The sequence below is a fragment of the Chiloscyllium plagiosum genome, unplaced genomic scaffold (genome assembly GCF_037043375.1).
Source record: "Chiloscyllium plagiosum isolate Xiang-an unplaced genomic scaffold, Cpla_swu_hap1 HiC_scaffold_25, whole genome shotgun sequence".
Taxonomy (NCBI): domain Eukaryota; kingdom Metazoa; phylum Chordata; class Chondrichthyes; order Orectolobiformes; family Hemiscylliidae; genus Chiloscyllium; species Chiloscyllium plagiosum.
In genome coordinates this window covers 6785711-6809829 of record NW_028270163.1, presented here as the reverse complement: position 1 = coordinate 6809829, position 24119 = coordinate 6785711, and the positions used below count along the sequence as shown (strand labels likewise).

General features: G+C 44.3%; 1 protein-coding gene across 2 annotated transcripts in view; it reads left to right on the top strand.

The window, feature by feature from the left end:
• Window positions 1-24119, top strand: part of LOC122562002 (E3 ubiquitin/ISG15 ligase TRIM25-like) — a 96840-nt gene that overhangs the window by 5409 nt on the left and 67312 nt on the right. The window contains exons 3-9 of one of the 2 annotated variants that reach the window (XM_043714370.2): window positions 1091-1324; window positions 7385-7556; window positions 8298-8333; window positions 8517-8558; window positions 12704-12745; window positions 14481-14537; window positions 16842-18271. In XM_043714370.2, the coding sequence (XP_043570305.2) occupies window positions 1091-1324; window positions 7385-7556; window positions 8298-8333; window positions 8517-8558; window positions 12704-12745; window positions 14481-14537; window positions 16842-17386 (1128 nt within the window). In that variant the 3' untranslated portion in view covers window positions 17387-18271. Of the gene's footprint in view, window positions 1-1090; window positions 1325-7384; window positions 7557-8297; window positions 8334-8516; window positions 8559-12703; window positions 12746-14480; window positions 14538-16841; window positions 18272-24119 lie in introns of those variants that run through there. The other variant, XM_088000428.1, reaches the window with a different exon arrangement.

Below are 24119 nucleotides of genomic sequence, written 5' to 3'. Positions count from 1 at the left end.
CCCATTCTAGGGGTTAAGCTGCAAGTCATTAATATATCTCACAAAATGGATCAAACTTGCAATTGTATTGGAACAAACGTCTCTGTACATACAAATGTATGAACTAGGAACTGAAGTATGTGGTTTGGTTCATCAAGGCTGCTCCGATACGCAAAAAGAACATGGCTGACCTGTTTGTGTTTTGAATTATACATTCCCATTTATCCTCCCAATGACCTTTGCTTCACTTGTTGAACAGGAATCTATCCCCACCTTCACCATGTTCTGAGGTAGAGAATGCAGTTACATCACTCAGAGTTTTACTTGCATACTCATTAAACTATATCTCCACAAAATATTTCAATTGTCTTACTCCATCATTGCCATGCCAACAACTGCTAAGACCCTCAAATCTGGAAGTGACTCTCTGCCTCTTTATCACTTTCGCTCTCGCCCTCACAGTTCCTGCCTGCCTTGGAGTGAAATTCGATTTGAGGACACTGTTGCAAACGGCTTTAGACTGCTTCCCAGTATTAAGAGTGCTACGTAAGCACAGACTATTATTGCTGAACACCTTAGGGGAGGCAATGATGTAATGGTATTATCACTGGACTGTTAATCCAGAGAGGAGAGAGTGTGGTGCTGGAAAAGCACAGCAGGTCAGGCAGCATCCAAGGAGCAGGAGAGTCAGTGTTTCAGGCATAAGCCCTTCATCAGGAATAAGCCAGAATTTTAATCCAGAGACCCAGATAATGATCTGGAGATCTGGGTTTGAGTCGTGCCACAGCTGATGGTAGAATTTGAATTCAATATGTATCTGGAATTAAGAGTTTAATGATAACCATGTACCCCTTGCTGATTGTCAGGAAACCCCATCCAGTTCACTATGTCCTACATGTGACTCCAGACCCACAGCAGTATGGTTGACTCTTAACTGCCCTTTTGGAAATTAGTGATGCACAGTAAATGCTGGCCTAGCCAGTCGTGCCCTCATCCTGTGAATGAATAAGACACAACCTCAATAAGTTAACTGTTTAATCTTCTATATTAACCCAGTCTGCGTAGTCTGCCCTGAAGCAGAGCAATAACTGACTTCCTCTGCTGTTAACAGAATTCCTCACAGGAGGTGAGAACTGAGATCACCCAGAAATTCACAGCCATGGTCAAACTCATCGAAGAAGCCCACAAAGAAGCGATTGTGCTGATTAATAACGATGAGCAAGTGACACTGGGCCAAGCCAAGACTATGAGGGCCCAGCTGCAGCAGAGGTGTACTGAGCTCACTGCTCGTGAAGACCAACTGAGAACGCTGCTGAAGATCAATGACAACCTGATATTTCTGCAGGTAAAAACTATTTACACTCTTATAATAGAAATATTACAAATAATTTCTTATTTATAACAGCAAGGAAACGTGCACGATAACTCATATTCTTGTACTGAAGGCTGCAGTTAAGAGCTAGTTTCACTTGTGTCAGCTTCTGGCTGTGTTGTTTGTTCACTTGGGGTTTCTGTAAATTGTATTGGCTGTCCTGGGGCAGGACAGCATTATTAATAATGACCAGATTGTCATCAGGGAGATGAGAGATGGGGGATGGGAAATCTGTGATTCCATTTCCACCCTGAAGGAGCCACATTGTCATCTCCATGGAGACCAGCAACATTTTGGCTTAAAATCTAAAAACCCAACATTTACGAAAACAGCGAAGCCTTGAAGTTCCAGATTAAATGAAAACAATTTAAATCACACAAAAAAATAGCAATAGTAATAAAGGCACACTTTCTTAAGACAAATGATTTAATTTGATTTGATTTATTGTTATCACATGTACCTAATCACAGTGAAAAGTTTTGCGTTAAGTCTAGGCAGATCATCGCAAACAAGGCCATATGGATGATAGGGTATTTAGACAGAATGAGGCATACAGGAGATGTGCAAAAGCAAGATTAACATTACATGTGAAATTTGAGAGGTCCATTCAGCAGGCTAACAATGGCAGCAAAAAAGCTGTTCTTTAAACTGGTTGGTATGAGTGTTTAAGCTTATATATCATCTCTCTAATGGAAGAAACTGGAGAGATTATTGCTAAGCTGGGAGAGAGAGTGGTTTGTGTGTGGAATGAACTTCCAGAGGAAGTGGTGGCCGAGGATTCAGTTACAATGTTTAAAAGAAATTTGGATAAGTACATGAATAGGAAACATTTCGAGGGATATGGGCCAAGTGCAGGCAGTTGGGAAGAATTTGTTTGGGATTATGGTTGATATGGACGAGTTGGACTGAAGGGCCTATTCCTGTGCTGTATGATGGTGTGATTCTATAATAAAAATACATTGAACTCAGTTCCTTATAATCTTTCTTCACCCATTTTACTTCCACACCATTTGAGGTACTTCCAAATAACTGAAATCAGATACATATCAAAAATTGAAAAATTAAGCACTTGATTTGAGTTATGAGGTTTGCACATGGGGGGCAAGATTTCTTGTGCCTCTTGTTTATGTGCAAGGATGGCCTTTTAATTCTCCTCCAAATATCCTCTGATTTCAGATTCCCAATTCAATATAAATGTCTCTTGGGTCTTATATATAGCACCTCAGATCTGAGCTCCAATATTCCTTAGCTCTGGAGATTTAGAACCCAAACATTCTCCCATCACCTGGCTACAAGAAATTGTGTTAGTTAGAGATGCGCACCAAATGCTGACTTAACTAGTGATGCCCACATCTCTGACTGAATAGGTAAAAATCGCATTATCAGGAATCTTTTGAGAAGTTATATTCTTCAAAGCACAGCATCAGAAAAATTAACTGAACTCTGTTGAGGAGCCATGTTTTCTCTTTTGCAGTTTACTCATTTTCAATCTTAAAAACAAAACTGAGCGAACATATAATGGGACTTCCTCACAATACGTAATTGTTTTATGCAGATCATTTTTTCTCTATTGTTTATCTTCCAGGCAACCTGGTCACATGATCATTTCCACCTGGAAGCCAGGTGACTTCACATGCATCACTTTCATGAAAATTATACTTCCTAAAGGATCTTCAAACCAAAATAGAAGATTGGTATTTATTCTAAGCATGTGCTCCTTCATGCCCACTCACCAAGTATGTACTAACTACACAATCAATGTGCTGTGAAATAGCACTGAGAAATATTTGAAATGCTCAAGTAATTTAAAAAAAAGCAGCCATTCAAAATCTCCCCTCTTACCCTCTCATAAACCTGTCAATCAAACACAGGCATCAAAAGTCCCTTTGAAGAAATTTTAAATCCATTTCACACTTTAGAGTCATTGAGTTATCGAGATGTACAGCAGGGAAGAAGCTGTTCTTGAACCTGTTAATCTGAGTGTTTAAGCTTCTGTATCTTCTGCCTGATGGAAGAAATTGGAGAGAGTATTGCCAGGGTGGGAGGGAGAGTGGTTTGGGTGTGGAATGAACTTCCAGAGGAAGTGGTAGGTGAGTGTTGTTGGAGCTACACTCATCCAGGCATGAAAAGTCCTTTCCAATACACTCCTGACCTGTGTCTTGTAGATGGTGGAAGCACTTTGGGCAGAAGGAAGGTGAGTTACTCACTGTAGAATTTCCAGTCTTCATTCTGCCTCACACCCACAGTTTTATATAACAGGTCCAAATCAGTTTCTGGTCAACAGTAAGACCCAGGATGTTGGTAGTGGATTCATGGATTGTAATGCCATTGAATATCAAAGGCAGATAGTTGCACTGTCTCTTTTTGGACAAGATCATTGCCTGGCACCTGTGTAGTATAAATGTGACTTACACGTATCAGCCCAAGCCTAGATATTGTCCAGATCTTATTGCATTTGAACAAGGACTGTTTCAGTATCTGAGGAGTCATGAACATTATGCAATCTTCGGCAAACATCCCCCACTTCTGACCTTATGGCAGAGGGAAGGTCACTGATTTGATTTGATTCATTTATTGTCTCATGTACCTTGTTACAAAGTACAGTGAGAAGTGTTGTACAATGTCACCACTCTCCAGTGCCAACTTAGAACACAAAAAAAGAAACCAAAACGTAGAATGTAAAGGCAGAAGAATGAAGAAATAAAGCAAAAGTGTTCAACTTTACCGTCTTATTTAGCACTCCGTCATGGGCCGTGGGACTGGTGGCCAGGCATGGATCCCCTTCTCCGTGCCAACATCGTTGGAATGAAAGTTGCTACTCTTCGCCACCATCTTACCTCCACCGATGCCCGTGCCACGGTGAGTCCTCACTGGATCTCGCCAATGCAGATGCCTCCAATGCCGCTGGGGGTACCTCACTCGCCATGCGTCCACTTTGGGCCCACCTCACCGATGTCGCCGTTGCTGATGCTGCTTCATTGATGAAGCAGCTGAAGCTGGTCAGGCCTTTGGTACTGCCCTGAGCAACTCCTGCAGAAACGTTCTGGAGCGGAGATGATTCATTTCCAACAACCATAAACATCTTTGCTTGTGCTAGTTATGTTTTCAACCAAAGAAGAGATTTGCCCAGGATGCCCCTACACCCCAGTTGTACTCCCTTTCCTTCATGCTACAGACTGTCAAATTGGGGGTCAGTTAACTGGACAGTAAGTTGGCAATGAAGAGTCACACCAACAGTGCGGGTTTAATTTCTGCACCGACCAAGGGTACAGTAAAGGTGCCAGTTTCTTAACCTCACAAGAGGTGTAGTGCCCCCCAAATTAAACTCAAAACCAGTTGTCTCTCTGCCCCTAATGAGAGAGCTGCAGTATGGCCCTTGAAGATTTATTTACTCCTCTTACTTACATTCTATTGAATGATGCCTTGATGTCAAAGGTAGCCATCCTCATTTCACCTGCTCTGCTCATGTTTAAACCAATGCTGTAATGAGATCAGGAGATCGATGGCCCTGGGCAGAACCCAAACTGTGTGTCAGTGAGCAGATTATTGCTGAAAAAGTGCCATCTGATAGCAGTGTTAATGCATCACTTTACCATTGATCAAAAGTAGAATAATGGGGTGGGCGGAGAGGCTGAGTTGTATTTGTCCTGTTTCATTGTGTACAGGATTTTTCACATGGTTGGGTAGATGTTAGTGTTGTGGATGAACTGGGACAGTTTGGCTAGGGATGGAACCGGTTATGGAACGCCAATCTTCAGTACTAATGCTGGAATGTTGTCAGGACCTGTAATCTTTACAGTTCCCAAACCATTTCTTGATATCACATGGATTGAGCTGAACTTGCTGAGGACTGGAACCTGTGTTACTAGGGACGACTAGAAGAGGCTGAGATGAAACACGCACTTGGACCATCTGCCTGAAGATGGATATGTATATTTCAGTCTTATTATTTGCAATAATGTGCTGGTATCCTCCATTCTTGAGAACAGGGATATTTGCGATTTTTGATATTTTGTTCACAACTGATGTTGTAGGACACCAGTTAGACCTGATTCACTGGTTGTCGGGAAGTTTGTACATTTCCTTGCCTCGTGACATCTGCCCATTTGTTCTGCCTGCTCCTGTGATGCAGGGACTAGATGACCTCATTATGAAAGGTAGGCCGGACTCCAAGGGAGATAAATGGACCCAACCTGGCAGGGTTTGGTTACAAGGTTTTTGAAGGGGAGTGCCAGCTTTATTTCACTGTCAGCACAAAAGTCATTCAGCCATAGAGTCATACAGTCCTACAGCACCAAAACAGTTCCTTCAGTCTAACTACTCCACACCAACCATATCTGCTACTAAACCACCCCTGCTTGCATTTGGCCCATATCCCTCCAAACTCTTCCTAGTCATGTACTTATCCAAATGTCTTTTAAACATTGCAACTGTACCTACATCCAACACTTCCTCTGGGAGGTCATTCCACACACGAACCATTCTCAGAGTAAAAAGGTTGCCCCCATGTCCTTTTTAAATCTTTCTCCTTATAAAAATGCCCCTTAGTTTTGTAATCCCCCACCCTGGGGAAAAGACCTTTGCCATTCCCCTCATGATTTTATAAACCTCTATAAGGTCTCCTCTCAGCCTTGATGTTCCAGTGTAAAATGTTCCACCCTATCCAGACTTTCCTTATAACTCAAACTCTCCATTGCTGGTAACATTCGGGTAAATCTTTTCTGAACCCTCTCCAGCTGAATAATATCCTTCCTATAACAGGGTGACCAGAACTGCACACAGTGCTCCAGAAGAGGCCTCACCAATCTCCTGTACAGCCTCAATATATCATCCCAACTCCTATACTCAAAGGTCGGAACGATTATGGCAAGCATGAGAAATGCTTTCTTAAACACCCTATCGACATGTGACACAAACGTCATAGAATTATGGACCTGAACCCATGGGTCTTTCTGTCCTACAGCAATACCCACGGCCCTACCATTAATGGTATAAGTCTTGCCCTGCTTGTTTTACCAAAATGCAATGCCTCACATTGTCAGAGTAATTTTTCAATGTCTGTGCCGACTTGCATTAAGATTAAAATATTATTCAAGGGAAATATTTAATGGCTATTCTTTTATTTAACTCACGTGAATTAGAAAAACCAGCCAGTGGTATTATGTGACTCATTGGTTCTGCACATGTAGATACTGAGTTGGGGGGTCATGGGGGGATCGTGGAGGTGGGGGAGGGTGGTTTAGTGAGAGTTCGAGGGCTTAATGGCCATGAACAGGGTCTATGCCCTAGTGAACACAAATGGGCTTTCTAACCTGCTGTCCTCCATTGCCACACTGGCCTGCTTTGGGGATGAGTGCACTGTCGCCCCCTGACACCCAGAGACCAAATACTGGGCGAGCAAGAAGTCAGGAACGTGGCATTGGGAAGTGACCCAACTCACAGATCCCAATGTCCAAGGTGATAGACAAATATTTTCAAAAACCAACTGCCAGAACTGTGTGAATTTAAACACAAAGGCGATCCAGGAATAAGAAAATTTGGTGTGTTTGATCTGAATGGTTGGGTTCCTCAAGTATTTTCTGATAAATAAACCATGTGTGTTGAAATGTTCTCTAAGAGTGAAATGTCCAGAGTGGAACTTGGATATTAGTACACAGCACTTAGTTATTTCTGTTTTAGTACAATGTCTGCAATTAGAGAAACCACCAGAAAATAGAATTATAATGAGAAATGTCACATTTTTAATTCTCTTCCACTCTGAGTATGTCGTGCAGTTCATTAATGAAGTTTAGGGCCGTGTTGGCTGCAAATCCTACCTAATCAGGCTCTGTCCATGAGTCCAGGGCCACATTAGGTGCATGACTCAATGTCCTGAGGGTATTCAAGATGAACTAGCGTGGCTCAATTCCTGCAAAGAAGCAAAGAGAGAAACACAGTGCGACCAGTGTGTAAAGTTCACAAATCAAACTTCAGCCAATGGTGGGTTGTATTTTCAGAACTTTAAGTAATTCATTGTGCTTTACTCCTCAATAGGAATCCAGTTGTGTAAAAACAAGAGCCCAGCCTCTGGAGTCCCCACAATTCCAACAAACAGATGCACAGTCCACAATGGCTTGTGTCAAAGTCTCTGTCAATGATCTTGCCACATCGATTAAACAACAAGTGATCTCATTTTGCAAGCAAATCCAAGACAAGCAAAATATTGGTTAGTAATTTTAGACTTCTCAAAAGTCAGTCATGCATTTTTGCTTTGAAGTATTATTTTTCCAGCAACATGCTCTGGGTGTTGTCAATGAGTGTCCCAGCAGCAAATACACAGATTCCCTTGTGTCTCTGCTGAGTTAGGCTTGACCACCAGCATTAGGAAGATGAACTGAAGGGATTCTATGCCATATAGAATGTCACAAGTCCACAATGCGATGTTTCACATATCTAATCTCTGGGATCAACGGCAGTCTGTTATTTGATGTCAGCACGATCACACCACTAAGCCTGGATCTGTGATGTTCAGCAGCACGTGGGACAACTGCAACCTGATCGAACCCCAAACTTCCAGCCCACTAAGTTTGCGCCCTCAGTCGATGTAGGTCACATGTTTTTAGCACCTGGGGTAGCCATCTAAGACGGGTCTTTAAATTCAACCATTGACTAACGCAGGGGCCTAACACTGAATTAGGATCTAACTGTCTGGACGTTGGGCTGATTTCTACAATGGTTGCCAGGTGGGGATAAAATGGTAAGTATATTTATGTAGACTTTGAAATACATGTGGAACGCTCATGCATGTGGTCAGTTCTCCCATGGTCCTCCTTGTGGCCATGACCCTAGCCCTTGCCCCCTAATCTGAGGTTTCTGAGGGCCTGAATGACTAGTTTTGAAGATAGCCATACAGTAGGAGCATTGTGCTAGATCACTGAACTGATGCTAACTTTCTCTCTGGTTCCAGGAAGAACCTGTTCTGAGACCAAGCAGATCAGGCCGGGTGAGTATTTCCATCTGGGAGTCAACTCAACTATTGGAGCACTCTGTTTGTGGATATATCGCTCCCTTTATCTGTCATTATTAAGATGCTAAAAAAACAAACCAAACAATGTGACTTATTGAAAGAATTGTGAAAATGTAGTTTACATCTTCATTCATTTTGTTCACCATTTGTTTTGTACAGCTAATCCAAAGAAAGTCATGATCAAGAAAGGTTTGCAATGTTGTAAGTATTCAGACAGTGCACTGTTTACCCAATGCTGATTCACGGCTCTATTTATAATGTGTTAATGAGGGATTTCTATTTGTTGATTTCATCAGGGCCAGGGAGCCCCAGCATGAATTTCCCTCAATATCTTCCCTTCTTGTCACACACACATAGACACACACACAGACTCACACATAGACATACACATAGACACACACATAGACACACACACAGACTCACACATAGACATACACATAGACACACACACAGACACACACACAGACACACACATAGACACACACACAGACTCACACATAGACATACACATAGACACACACACAGACACACACACAGACTCACACATAGACATACACATAGACACACACATAGACACACACACAGACACACACATAGACACACACATAGACACACACACAGACTCACACATAGACATACACATAGACACACACACAGACACACACATAGACATACACATAGACACACACACAGACTCACACATAGACATACACATAGACACACACATAGACACAGACACACATATAGACACACACACAGACTCACACATAGACATACACATAGACACACACACAGACACACACATAGACTCACACATAGACACACACACAGACTCACACATAGACATACACATAGACACACACATAGACACACACACAGACACACACATAGACACACACACAGACTCACACATAGACTCACACATAGACACACACATAGACACACACACAGACACACACATAGACACACACACAGACTCACACATAGACATACACATAGACACACACACAGACACACACATAGACACACACACAGACTCACATATAGACACACACATAGACACACACACAGGCACACACATAGACACACATGCAGACACACATACAGACTCAAACATAGACACACATGCAGACACACACAGACTCACACATAGACACACATGCAGACACACATAGACACACACGCAGACACACACATAGACACACACACAGACTCACTCATAGACATACACATAGACACACACAGACACACACATAGATACACACACAGACTCACATATAGACACACATGCAGACACACACACAGACTTAAACATAGACACACATGCAGACACACACACAGACTCACACATAGACCCACATGCAGACACACATAGACACACACACAGACTCACACACATAGACACACACGCAAACTCACACATAGACACATACATAGAAACACACGCAGACTCACACGCAGACTCACACGCAGACTCACACATAGACACACATGCAGACACACAGACTCACACATAGACAGAAACATAGACACATATATAGACACACGCAGGCACACACATAGACACACACACAGACTCACACATAGACACACACGCAGACACACACATAGACACACACGCAGACTCACACATAGACACACACACATCGACATACACGCAGACTCCTGCACAGACACACATAGACACATACATAGACGCACACGCAAACTCACACATAGACAGATACATAGACACACACGCACACGCACACATAGACACATACATAGACACACACGCAGGCACACACACAGAGTCCCACATAGACACACACACAGACTCACACATAGACACACACATAGACACACACACAGACTCACACACAGACACACACGTAGACACACACATAGACACACACATAGACACACACACAGACTCACACACAGACACACACGTAGACACACACATAGACACACACGCAGACTCACATACAGACTCACACGTAGACACACACACACAGACTCACACATAGAAACACACATAGACACACACGCAGACACACACATAGACACACACACAGACTCACACATAGACACACACGCAGACACACACAGAGACACACACATAGACACACACATAGACACACACACAGACTCACACATAGACACACGCAGACACACGCATAGACACACACATGGATACACACAGACACACACGCAGACACACACAGACTCACACATAGACACACACGCAGACACACACATAGACACACACACACAGAGACACACATAGATACACACGCAGATACACAGACACACACGCAGACACACACACAGACTCACACATAGACACACACGCAAATGCACACATAGACACACACAGACTCACACATAGACACACATGCAGATACACACAGAGACACACACAGAGACACACACATAGACACACACATAGACACACACACAGACTCACACATAGACACACATGCAGACACACACATAGACACACACACAGACTCACACATAGACACACACGCAGACACACACATAGACACACACAGGCACACACATAGACACACACACAGACACACACGCAGACACACGCATACGCACACGCAGACACACGCATACGCACACAGACTCACACATAGACACACACAGACACACACATAGACACACACGCAGACACACGCATACACACACAGACTCACACATAGACACACAGACACACACATAGACACACACGCAGACTCACACATAGACACACACATAGACACACACACAGACTCACACATAGACACACACGCAGACACACACATAGACATACACACAGACTCACACATAGACACACACACAGACACACACATAGACACCATGCCGACTCACACATAGACATACACATAGACACACACACAGACTCACACATAGACACACACATAGACACACACATAGACTCACACATAGACACACACGCAGACACACACATAGACATACACACAGACTCACACATAGACACACACGTAGACACACACATAGACACACACGCAGACTCACACATAGAACACACATAGACACACACACAGACTCACACATAGACACACACGCAGACTCACACATAGACACACACACACAGACACACACATAGACATACACACAGACTCACACATAGACACACACACAGACTCACACATAGACACACATGCAGACACACACAGACACATACATAGACACACACATAAACACACACGCAGACACACACATAGACACACACATAGACTCACACATAGACACATACATAGACACACACATGGGCACACACGCAAACTCATACATAGACACACACATAGACACACAAGCAGACTCACACATAGACACACACATAGATACACACATAGACACACACGCAGACACACACAGACTCACACATAGACACAGACGCAGATACACACATAGACACACACATAGACACACACACAGACTCACACATAGACATACACATAGACACACACGCAGACACACACATAGACACACAAACAGACTCACACAGACACACACGCAGACTCACACATAGATACAGACATAGACTCACACATAGACACACACGCAGACTCACACATAGACACAGACACACACACAAAGACAGACACGCAGACTCACATATAGACACACAGAAACACACACAGACATACAAACATGCACACACACACAAAAACACACACACAGACGAACATATACACAGATGGAAACACACTCAAACACATATATACATACACAAACATATATACACCGACAGACACACACACACACAGACATACATATATACACACAGACTGACACACACACACACACACACCCAGACACACACACCCAGACATACATATATGCACACAGACAGACACACACACAGACATACATGTATACACACAGACTGACACACACAGACAGACACACAGACATACATATATACACATAAAGAGGCAGATACACATGGAGACAGACAGACACACAGAAGCATACATATGTACACACAAACAGACGCACACAGACACACACCCACTCATAGAAATTCACTCAGATGCCAGTGTGTGAACTGTACCTCTGCTGCTGACTATACTTGCTGCAGGGAGACAGTATTTTCACTTTTGACCATCAGGTGTTGGCCAGAGATTATAAAAGCAAACATGGCCCGGAGGCCAGAGGGCCTAAAGCTGGCTGAAAGTGCAGGTTTGACGGAGTGCCTTAACGGTAGAGAGGTGGAGAGGTTTAGGGAGGAAATTCCAGAATGGGGGAATGTAAATATAAACCAGTTCAAACAGATACAAATGGAACTTACATCTTCATTCATGTTGTCCTTTGTTTACCTTGTACAGACAATCTAAAGACAGGCATGACCAAGGAAGATTTTCTACGTTGTGAGTATTCTGATAGTACAGTATTTTGTCCGGAATTGATTACTATCTGTATGTGGGATTTTCCACATTGACAGGACATTCTCTGGAAGCATGTTGGAGAGGGACCTGCACTTGCTGACTTTGTCGGGTCAGGGGGTCACTGAGAGTCAGGGAGACACTGAGGATCATGAAGAGGCTGAGGGTCAGGGAGACACTGAGGGTCATGGAGAGGCTGAGGGTCAGGGAGAGGCTGAGGGTCAGGGGGTCACTGAGGGTCAGGGGGTCACTGTGGGTCAGGGAGACACTGAGGGGCAGAGAGAGGCTGAGGGTCAGGGAGAGGCTGAGGGTCTGGGCGATGTTGAGGGTCAGGGTGCAACCCATTTGGCTAAACAACTATCGTGAGGCAATGGAGGAGATGAAGTGGTCAACGTCATGTCAAATACATAGTGGGGTTACGATGGACGAGAAAGAATACCTTACCTTTCTCACAATCCCACAAGCAGGCCTTTAGGCACTTTGATAGGAATTATCTTGGCTTGGGTGGAAATCTGGAAAAGCACAGCAGGTCAGGCAACATCCAAGGAGCAGGAAAATGACCTGCCGTGCTTATCCAGAACCACTAGACACTGATTTCCAGCATCTGCAGTCCTCATTTTTGCCTTGGGTAGAAATCTGTTAGGAGAGCTCAAACCTGGATGTCATTGGAAGGAATGATCATGGATTTGGGAGGTGGCAAAGGGAAGGGATGTTTGGAGACAGTGATATTAATTTGCAAAGGCATTGGGGCCAGGGGTCGGAGTGGTAACAAGAGGGGTGAGTGGTACAGATTTGAAGGAGAGGAGAACCTTATCTGAAAAGTGAATGGTTTGCACTGTCACATGGGACGTTAGGTGGTCTAACGTGAACTGGAAATGAGAGCCTGAAGTAATGAGCCTTGCAACAGTGCACATGTGCCACTGTGATTACAGCGAGGTGTGATTAATGAAGATTCACTCACCCACTCTCTTACTTCGGTCTGCACAGTAGTCCTCCCAGACAGTAGATGTTCACGTTTTGGAATTGAGGACATAGATGGGGGCCATACCAAGGGAAAGACAAGAATTGGGAAGGAATTCACTAAAACACTAAAACACGAGGAACACACTAACTCATGAGCACAACTCATATCACCTCAGCGTGGGTCTATGAGATGAATTGTATTCTTCCAGTGCTCAAATCCAAAGTGCAAAGTGCCCATCCACCTGGATCTTTATTCATTCATTCATGGGACGAGGGCATCACTGGCTATGTCAGCATTTATTGCCCATCCCTAATTGCCCAGAGGGCAGTTAAGAGTCAATCACATTGCTGTGGGTCTGGAGTCACATGTATTCCAGACCAGGTAAGGCTGGCAGTTTCTTCCCTCGAAGGACATTTGTGTACCAGATAGGTTTTTCTGACAATTGGCACTGTCATCATTAGATCTGTAATTCCAGATTCTTTTTGAATTCAAATTCTACCATCTGTTGTGGCTGGATTCGAACCCAGGCCCCCAAAATATTACCTGGGTCTCTGGATTAACAGTCCAGTGGAAGTACCACTGGGCTGTTACTTCCCCAGCACCTCTCAGTCCAAGTATTTCAGTATTGTTACAAAAGAATCAAACACACATCTAAGTTCTATCTGGACTAATAAGTCAAAGTTCTTCACATGCTGTGAGTTTCTGTGCTCCCTGTAAGTCTTTATTCATTCTGTTTTATTCCATTTACTTTTCCAGCCACTCCAAGCATCATGGAAGCCCCCCAGTCAGGGCGCAGAATGGAATTGTTAAGGTGTGAGTATTCCTGATGAGTGCTGTGTGACATTCAATGATGGTCAGATAGACCTTCCCAATTGGCCAGGGGAGCAGGACTTCCACCAACTCAACTCAGTCCATACTGACAAAAAAGAGGGCGGCACACTTAGACTGAAGGAATTGTCTCACAGAGAGTCGTACAGCATGGACCCTTCGGTCCAACCAGTCCATGCCAAACATAACCCCGAGCTAAATTAGCCCCAGCTGCCTGCCTTTGGCTCATATCCCTCCATATGTCTCTTATTTGTGTACTTATCCACATTGTAACTGTATCTGCATCCAACACTTCCTCAGGAAGTTCATGCCACACACAAACTACTTGCTGTGTAAAAGATTTTGATACCTGTGTCTTTTTAAAATCTTTCTCCTCTCACCTTAAAAATATACTCCCTAGTCTTGAAATTCCCCATCCTAGGGAAAGGACACTTACCATTAACCCTGTCTATACCCCTCATGATTTTATAAACCTCTTTAAGGTCACCTCCTACCCTCCAGTGCAAAAAAGGTCCCAGCCTATCCAGTCTCTCCTTATAAGTCAAACCCTCCAGTCCCAGAGGCATCCTGGTAAATCTCTTCTGAACCCTCTCCAGTTTGATTATATCATTCCTAGAAAAGGTGACCGGAACTGCACATGATACTCCAGAAGAGGCCTCATCAAGGTCCTATACAACCTCAGCATAATGTTCCAACTCCTCTACTCAAAGAACTAAGCAAGGAAGGCAAGCATGCTTTTTGTTCACCCTGCCAATAGATGATGGAAGGCTCAAAGAATTATGTACATGAACCCCTAGGACCCCCTGTTCCACAACACCATCCATGGCCCTCCCAGTGTGACCAGGGAGTCGTGCATCGGGGTAAGAGTTTGTCTGCGTAATTTTAGTTTCAGTTACAATAAATAATCCAGGTAATTGCTGTATATTGCTTGCATTCCTGTGACTCCTGTATCAGTCACATAGTAAAGGAGCAAATCATATAAAATGGTGGCAGCAAAGGACAGATTTTGAAGAAGGTTGGAGTTATTTGGACCATAGAGTATGGCAAAGGGGCAATGGGTCACCTTGCTCGACTAGCTGAAGATATATCAACAGTGTACTGATAGACTACCACAAAACAGAAACCTCAGGAGGTTTCAAAGTTGTGTGAAAATATTAACCCCAAGGCAACGGGATTGGGAGGGTAAGGAGAGGGATAACAGCCATAAGATCCACTCTGGCAGCAGGTCAGAAATCAGAAACAGCAGCATCTCAATGTCTCTGTTGATGGATTCCCTCTCACTGAATCACTTTGTGGATTGAGTGTGTTCCGAAAACACCAGAATGATTCTTCAGCCACATCAGGGAAGTGACCCTTGGGTTAAACTCACCTGCAGTAAGAGAGCAGCACTATGGGATGGTGGTGGCTTTCCCTTTTACTTCTGTAGGAAATCACAGTCATCGGTTTACACTTGGCAAGCTCCCAAAAGTGGCAATGTAATAATGGATGAGTTTGTGATGTTGTTTGGGGGGGTATAAATTTCAGACAGGAATCTAGGGAGAGCTGCCCTGCTTCTCCTCAGTGGAGGGGCCTTGTACATCTGCCTAAGAGGATGGGAAAGGCCTCAGTTTCAAGTTTCACCTTTGACAGTGCAGTAACCTTCCCATAGCCAACTGGGCTATCAACCAGGTGCCGTGAAAAAGGCATTGATAAGCTCTCTGAATCCTAGCAATATTTCCTGCACAGTTACCAGGGAATATAATCATAGTGTCTGTACAGTGTAGAAGCAGGTCATACCAAAGAGCATCTCTTGCAGAGTCACCCCTTACCCTGTCTCTTTAATCCTGCACATCTTTGGATTGTGGGAGGAAACCGGAGCACCCGCAGGAAACCCAGGCAGACATGGGGAGAATGTGCAAAATCCACACAGACAGTTGCCCGAGGGTGGGATCGAACCCAGGTCCCTGAAACTGTGAGGCAGCATTGCTAGCCACTGAGCCACCGTGCCACCCGTGGTGCATTGTGTAACGTATCCGTTATTGCGTTGCCATGTGTGGGAGCTTGCCAAGTGTAAACTGACTACTGCAATTTCCCACAGGAGTGAAAGATAAAGTCACTATACATAGCTGACAGGGAATCCTCTTTGACTTTTTCTCCATCTCTGAAGTAAATTTCCAGTCAAGGCTTCTCTTTGGAGTGTGATTTACATCCAGTTGGAATTATCTGGGAATTGCCACTATGTCACCCATTTCCAGTGTCTTGTTTGGAATATTTTGACAAAAGGATCTCACTCTTCCGTTCTCTCCATAGATGCTGAAAGTCTCCGATTTGATGTGCGTTCTGCACATTGTTTACTTAACTTCCACAATAGTTATCAGACTGTGTCAAGTTTAATTGAACTGAAATACCCTGATGATCCTTTGAGATTTAATGTCCAACCACAAATCCTGTGTGAGAATCGTTGGTTCAACCTCAAGCGCTACTATTGTGAAGTGGAGGTGTACAAACCTCAGACGACTAACCATATCTGTATCGGCATCACATCTCCCTGCATCCAAAGAAAAGGGGCCGACACCTCCTGTATCCTTGGTAGATATAACCAGTCGTGGTGTTTAGATTTGTTTCTAACACCACGTAACACCTTCTTGGTTTTTGGTAATGGAGTAGAGTCTGAAGTACCGCGCGTAGCATACAACAGAATCGGAATGTCCCTGGAAGCCAATACCTTGTCATTTTATGGTGTGACAGATACAATGAATCTAATCCACAAATTCTCAAATGTTTATGTTAAGGAAGCCCATCCTGCTTTTCGAATTGAGAATGGGACGGCGCTGAGTCTTTGTCAACCTCAATGAGGACTTGCCAATCATGTGTGTTGGGAGTCTCATGTTGAACATCTTTAGACAGAGATATGATTCCTTGTCCAGTGGTTGAGACCATCTGGGGGGTTGAAGAATGTTTGGATTCTGCACCTGTTGTTAGTTTTTCATTTTGAAGCTGGGAACGCTGGGGCAATGAATATCGCTTCTTGTCAACCATTAAAGAGCAGAATGGGTCATGGGGCTTATAGGAAGGCAGCTCACCATCGCCCTCTCTGTGGAAGTGAGAGATCAGTCAAAAAAATTGCTGTCCCTCCCAGTGACACTCAACATTCCCCACAATAAAAAGCTTGGAAAAATCAGCTCTATCATCAACAGTTGTGGAATACTCTCAACTTCTCCAATGTTTTTCTCCTCCTGTAAGACCCAAGTTCTATTTCCATCTCTTTGCTCACTTTGGATTTACAGGCCATTGTTTGGTTGGGTCTCTATTTCCTTATGGGTAGTTTTGGTGACTATGATGCAGCTGACAGGGTGCCCTTCCTCCCAGCTTTAGTTCATTTTTTGTCATTCAACTGGTTGTATTCATTGTAGCCTATCAATATTCAACTTGCATCCTTTCACTTTAATATCTTAGACTTTCGTGGTTTAATGATCATTTTCAAAAGTACACTACTGACCTAAGATGACTGTTGTGATCATCAGACTAGGCCTGGCAACCGTCAAGGAATATACAAAGTTTCCGAATTACCATTTTCTTCAAGAAGGCAAAAACAATGACTGCAGATGCTGGAAACCAGATTCTGGATTAGTGGTGCTGGAAGAGCACAGCAGGTCAGGCAGCATCCAAGGACCAGCGAAATCGACGTTTCGGGCAAAAGCCCTTCATCAGGAATAAAGGCAGTGAGCCTGAAGCGTGGAGAGATAAGCTAGAGGAGGGTGGGGGTGGGGAGAAAGTAGCATAGAGTACAATAGGTGAGTGGGGGAGGGGATGAAGGTGATAGGTCAGAGGTAGGGTGGAGTGGATAGGTGGAAAAGAAGATAGGCAGGTAGGACAAGTCATGGGGACAGTGCTGAGCTGTAAGTTTGGAACTGGGGTGAGATGGGGGAAGCAGAAATGAGGAAACTGTTGAAGTCCACATTGATGCTCTGGGGTTGAAGTGTTCCAAGGCGGAAGATGAGGCGTTCTTCCTCCAGGCGTCTGGTGGTGAGGGAGCGGCGGTGAAGGAGGCCCAGGACCTCCATGTCCTCGGCAGAGTGGGAGGGGGAGTTGAAATGTTGGGCCACGGGGCGGTGTGGTTGATTGGTGCGGGTCCCGGAGATGTTCCCTAAAGCGCTCTGCTAGGAGGCGTCCAGTCTCCCCAATGTAGAGGAGACCGCATCAGCAGCAACGGATACAATAAATGATATTGGTGAACGTGCAGGTAAAACTTTGGATGTGGAAGGCTCCTTTAGGGCCTTGGATGGAGGTGAGGGAGGAGGTGTGGGCGCAGGTTTTGCAATTCCTGCAGTGGCGATTTTGCTGCTCCTCGGATGCTGCCTGAACAGCTGTGCTCTTCCAGCACCACTAATCCAAAATCCATTTTCTTCAAGAAGCCCCAGGTGGCCTCCAGAAACTTGCATCTCTTATTTTACCCCCACTCACAAGACACCTGGCTCACAATGAGAAATAAAACGTTGCATCCAACTTGGAAATGAAACAGTGACACGGACCCCAGTGCCCACAAAGGGCAGGTACATCAACAGCAATCTTCAAGCAAAAGGAGAGAGAACACAGCCTGGACTGAGAGCAGCAACGATACTGAAAGCTCTTCTCTCTTCCTCAATTTAAACAATGGTGAAAGTGCAACTTTGATAAATCACTGCTCTTTAGGAACTCAGGATCTGGAAATAGTGCCATTGCTAAACACTAGTTAAACAAATTCACCCAACTGTTTACCTTCCTGTGTGTATTCGACCCCCTCCCACCCCGTCTCTACCCCCACTCTCCTCAGTGAGCTTCTTACCTGCATTAGTGAGTATGGTTGAGCTGTATTTTATTAATTTTGGGGATGGTAGCTGATAAAACTTAATTCTCTTTCACGCAAGAAAATCTTTGATTTGGCTCGTCTTTCAATTTTGACCTGCTTAACAAAATTCAATTCCAGTGCAAGAGCTATGTGCTGAGCAATAAAACTAAAAGTGGTAAGAGACAGTTAACCAAGAAAATAGAAGATGGCTGTGATCCCACCGCCAGCACCAACCCTCCTACCCGCATCAAAGATCTGGTGGTAACAAACGTCTGTTGGTTTCATAGTTTATGAAGGTGAAAAAATTGCCCCATTTATAAAAAACACAGGAAGAGAGGACACATCTTTGGATGCAATATAAATGGAGAAAGTGGGGACTGCAGATGCTGGAGATCAGAGCTGAAAATGTGTTGCTGGAAAAGCGCAGCAGGTCAGGCAGCATCCAAGGAGCAGGAGAATCGACGTTTCAGGCATGAGCCTGCGCTTTTCCAGCAACACATTTTCAGCTCTGATCGCCAGCATCTGCAGTCCTCACTTTCTCCTGAAAGGGGTCCTAGCCTATCCAGCCTCACCTTATAACTCAAAGCCTCTTTAGATCATAGAATCCCTACAACGTGGAAACAGGCCATTCAGCCCAACAAGTCCACACCGACCCTCTAAAGCATAAGCCACCCAGAACCATTCCCCTACTATCCTATATTTACCCCTGACTAATGCACCTAGCCTACACATTCCTATACACTGTGGGCAATTTCGCATGGCTAATTCACCTAACCTGCACATCTTTGGACTGTGGGAAGAAACCAGAGCACCCGGAGGAAACCCCAGACAGACTCAGGGAGAATGTGCAGACTCCACACAGACAGTCGCCCGAGATGGGAATCAAACCCAGGTCCCTGGTGCTGTGAGGCAGTAGTACTAACCACTGAGCCACCGTGCCACCCATGTGAGAATCATACCCCTAGACCAATGAGCCACACACTCTTTACCTGGCAATATCCTGGTAAATCTTTTCTGAACCCTCTCCTTTCTATAACAGGGTGACCTGAACTGCACACAATATTCCCAGATAGCCTTTACCAACATCCTGTGTCACCTCAGCATGTCGTCGCAACACCTAACCTCATAAGGAAAAGTCTTCAAAGTGAATAGTCGGGGTTTATTAAAGCACATAATCAGATATATATTCTACATGACATTCAGGAAACCTATAGCTGACCTATCTATCTCTGTTCAAAAGAATGCAGCAGTGACACAGAATTATCATCGACATTTCAGTTTCCTGCCTTACAGAGGCAGCTCATAGCAACAGGAGCAATATTGACTCAAATTTTCTAACTGCATCTCGTGAGGGAACCTGGAGAATGGAGGGGAGATAGGGATCATCTGATATTGCTATTTGTTACCAAATGAGCAGAATATTTTGAATGCCTTATTCTCGTTTTTTTCTGGAAAAAGCTTATTGTTAGGTTGCAAATCTCTCCCTGGGATGTCCGTAATCTCTACACTTGAGATGTGTCCCAAAGAATACCTCAAAATTCAAAACATTATCCCGTAGAGAAACAATTCAAAATGACTCAAATAATGAACACAAAGTAGATTTCCATAGAAATACTGTGTGCTAACCAATGTTATATCAATAGCAGACACCAAATATCATGCCCATTTATATTGCATGCTGAAAATGTGTTGCTGGAAAAGCGCAGCAGGTCAGGCAGCATCCAAGGAGCAGGAGAATCGACGTTTCAGGTATGAGCCCTTCTTCAGGAATGAGGAAAGTGTGCCAAGCGGGCTGAGATAAAAGGTAGGGAGGAGGGACTTGGTGGAGGGGCGTTGGAACTGAAGAGCTTCTGGGCAGAGGAGATGACCTGGGGTGTGCAGTGAGAGAGGGACTCACTGAAATCCTTGTAGAGGCAGGAAGAGAGCTTCTTCAAGGAAGGCATGCTTGTAAGAGGATTCGCAGTAGGTTAAAATCTTCTAGGAGAAAGTGAGGACCGCAGATGCTGGAGATCAGAGCTGAAAATGTGTTGCTGGAAAAGCGCATCAGGTCAGGCAGCATCCAGGGAACAGGAGAATCGACGTTTCGGGCATGAGCCCTTCTTCAGGACCCCTTTCACTGGATTTCAAGATTCGGGGCACATTTTTGAGACAAGAGGAGAGAAAGGACAGAAGAGACAATTTTTTTACACAGAGTGGTTCATGAGTAGAATGAGTGGTGGATTTGGGAATAGTTTCAACATTTAAAATGCATTTAGCTAAGCACATTTCGATGAGTATTTATGTAAGTAGATAAGTTTAGGTAAGTACGTGGCCTCATTCCTGATGAAGGGCTCCTGCCTGAAACGTCGATTCTCCTGCTCCTCGGATGCTGCCTGACCTGCTGTGCTTTTCCACACTCTTCGACTCTGATCTCCAGCATCTGCTGTCCTCACTTTCTCTTAGATAAGCACATGAATAGGAAAGGTTTGGAAGGATTTGGGCCAAACGCAGGCAGGTGGGACCAGCTTGGTTTGGGATTATGGTCAACATGGGCTGGTTGGGCCGAAAGGTCTGTTTCGGTGTTGGATGACTCGATGATTTTGTGTCTCTAAGGTAAGGGGTCATGGTGGTTCAGTGCAAGGTCTGATAGCCCCTGGTTTGAGTTGCACCCTAGGACCTATTGGGAATGGAATGTGTCTGTGTGTAGAATGGTCAAGCAAGTTTATTTTTCAGAAGAATGTGAGGGCTGCAGATTTTGCCCCTTTTATACCTTTCCCTCTCACCCTAAACCTATGCCCTCTAGTTTTGAACGCCTCCACCCTGGGAAAAAGACCTTGACTATTCACCCTATCCATGCCCCTGATGATTTTACAAACCTCTGTCACCCCTCAGCTTCTGACGGCTCCAGGGAAAACAGCCCCAGCCTATTCAGCCTCTCCCTGTAGTTCAAACCCTCCAACTCTCCTTGTCAATCTTTGCTGAACGCTTTCAGGTTTCACAACATCCTTCCTGTAGCAGGGAGACTGGAATTGAATGCAGTATTTCTAAAGTAGCCTAAACAGTGTCTGATACAGTTACAATATGACGTCCTAACTTCTAACCATATTGCGTTAACTAATAAAGGCAAATTAAATCGCACTCAACCTCAGGGCAATGATTTTACCCAGTTTAGCATTTGTGTAACCCTGGAAAACGTCATATGAGGTAACATGACAGATTATTTTAAGACAATTATAAGGAAGAATGGAACACTCAAAGACCAAATTCAACTTGGATGTCTTGGCGAGATTTGTTAGAAATATCAGTTAACAATTGAATACTAGCATTAGTCAGAAGGTGTATTTAGGTTGTGATGGAACATACAGGGAGCATTTCCTGCATGGGTGCAAAGCTGGTGCATATTGTGGATGGTGACTGGCCAGGTAACTGCCTGCAGTGAAGTGGACAGAGACGTTAAAGAAAACACCACACTTCTGGTTTGACCCCATCACCGCTCACTGCTCCCTTTGCTCCCTGGTCTTTTCTGCAGTATGGAAGTTATTATGGTAGTCAGGTCAATAACTTGGTGTTGCAGTGTATGCCCAGGATGATGTTACAAGGCTCCAGTAACAGATAATGGTAGTGCATTGTGATAGGTTGGTTAAATCACTGGGAGATGAGCTAATGCTGAAGGTGATGATGTGGTAGGTTATGGATGATGGAGGGAACCAGTGTGGCAGACGCTGATTAGTTTAAACAGATAAAGCAAGCCGGCATGATTGGCTACGCTAATGTTCTCCGATAACCGCGGGACCAACAAATTGTATAAACTCGAGGAGAGCAAAGAAATTGTGGGGAGCCAGGAAAGACATTTCGCTGGCTCTCACAGCTTTGATTTTGCAAGATTAAAGTTTAATTTCGTGAAGGATTTTCTGCGTCTCCTGGTAATTTTTTTTTGACAGAACTTTGAGTGATTCTTCCACAACAGCAGCAAGGAGAAACGAAGATGAGGACTCATCTAAGGGATTGGGAGAAACAACGAGGGATGCTGGGAATGTGAGGGAGCTGGGAAGGTGCTGCACACCAAGTGGCCAGCGAGCAAAGGGATCAGGTAGTAGATAGAATCTGAGGCCTTGGGACTCACAGTGTAAAGATAAAGTCACCATAGTCTCACTGGGCCACTCTCAGCTTTGAGAATCTAACCTGAGGGCTACCACACCTCAAGTGAGGGCAGAGGTTGAGAAGGAGTGACCTTTATGGTAACCAGCCATCCAGCCAACTGAACTAACCAGCTAGAACAGGGTTAGAGGTCGAAGAAACCACATATGTGGTCAACAGTCAAGTAGGCGCTGATTTCATTTTCCTGTTTGATGGTGGAAGCAAGTTTAAATTCTGAAGACGTTATTCCAGACTGGAAACATTATCTCTGTTTCTCTCTCCACAGATGCTGCCACAGCTGCTGAGTTTCTCCAGAAGTTTCCAGTTTATTTGACATTTGAAGTACAGCTGTTTGTTGATTTCAACCTTATTTACTGAATCTTAGAGATTTTACACCAGCCCATCATGTCTGCGGTAGTCATCAAACATCTAATTTGGTGGCACTTAGCCTCTAGCCTGTTTCAAGTGATCACTTTGAATATTTCATCAATATTTGGAGGGTTTCTGTCTCTACAACCCTTTAGACAGTGAGTTCCAGGTACACATCACCCTAGAACATAGAACATTCCAGCACAGTACAGGCCCTTCGGCCCTCAATGTTGTGCCGACCTGTGAAACCAACTGAAGCCCATCTAACCTACACT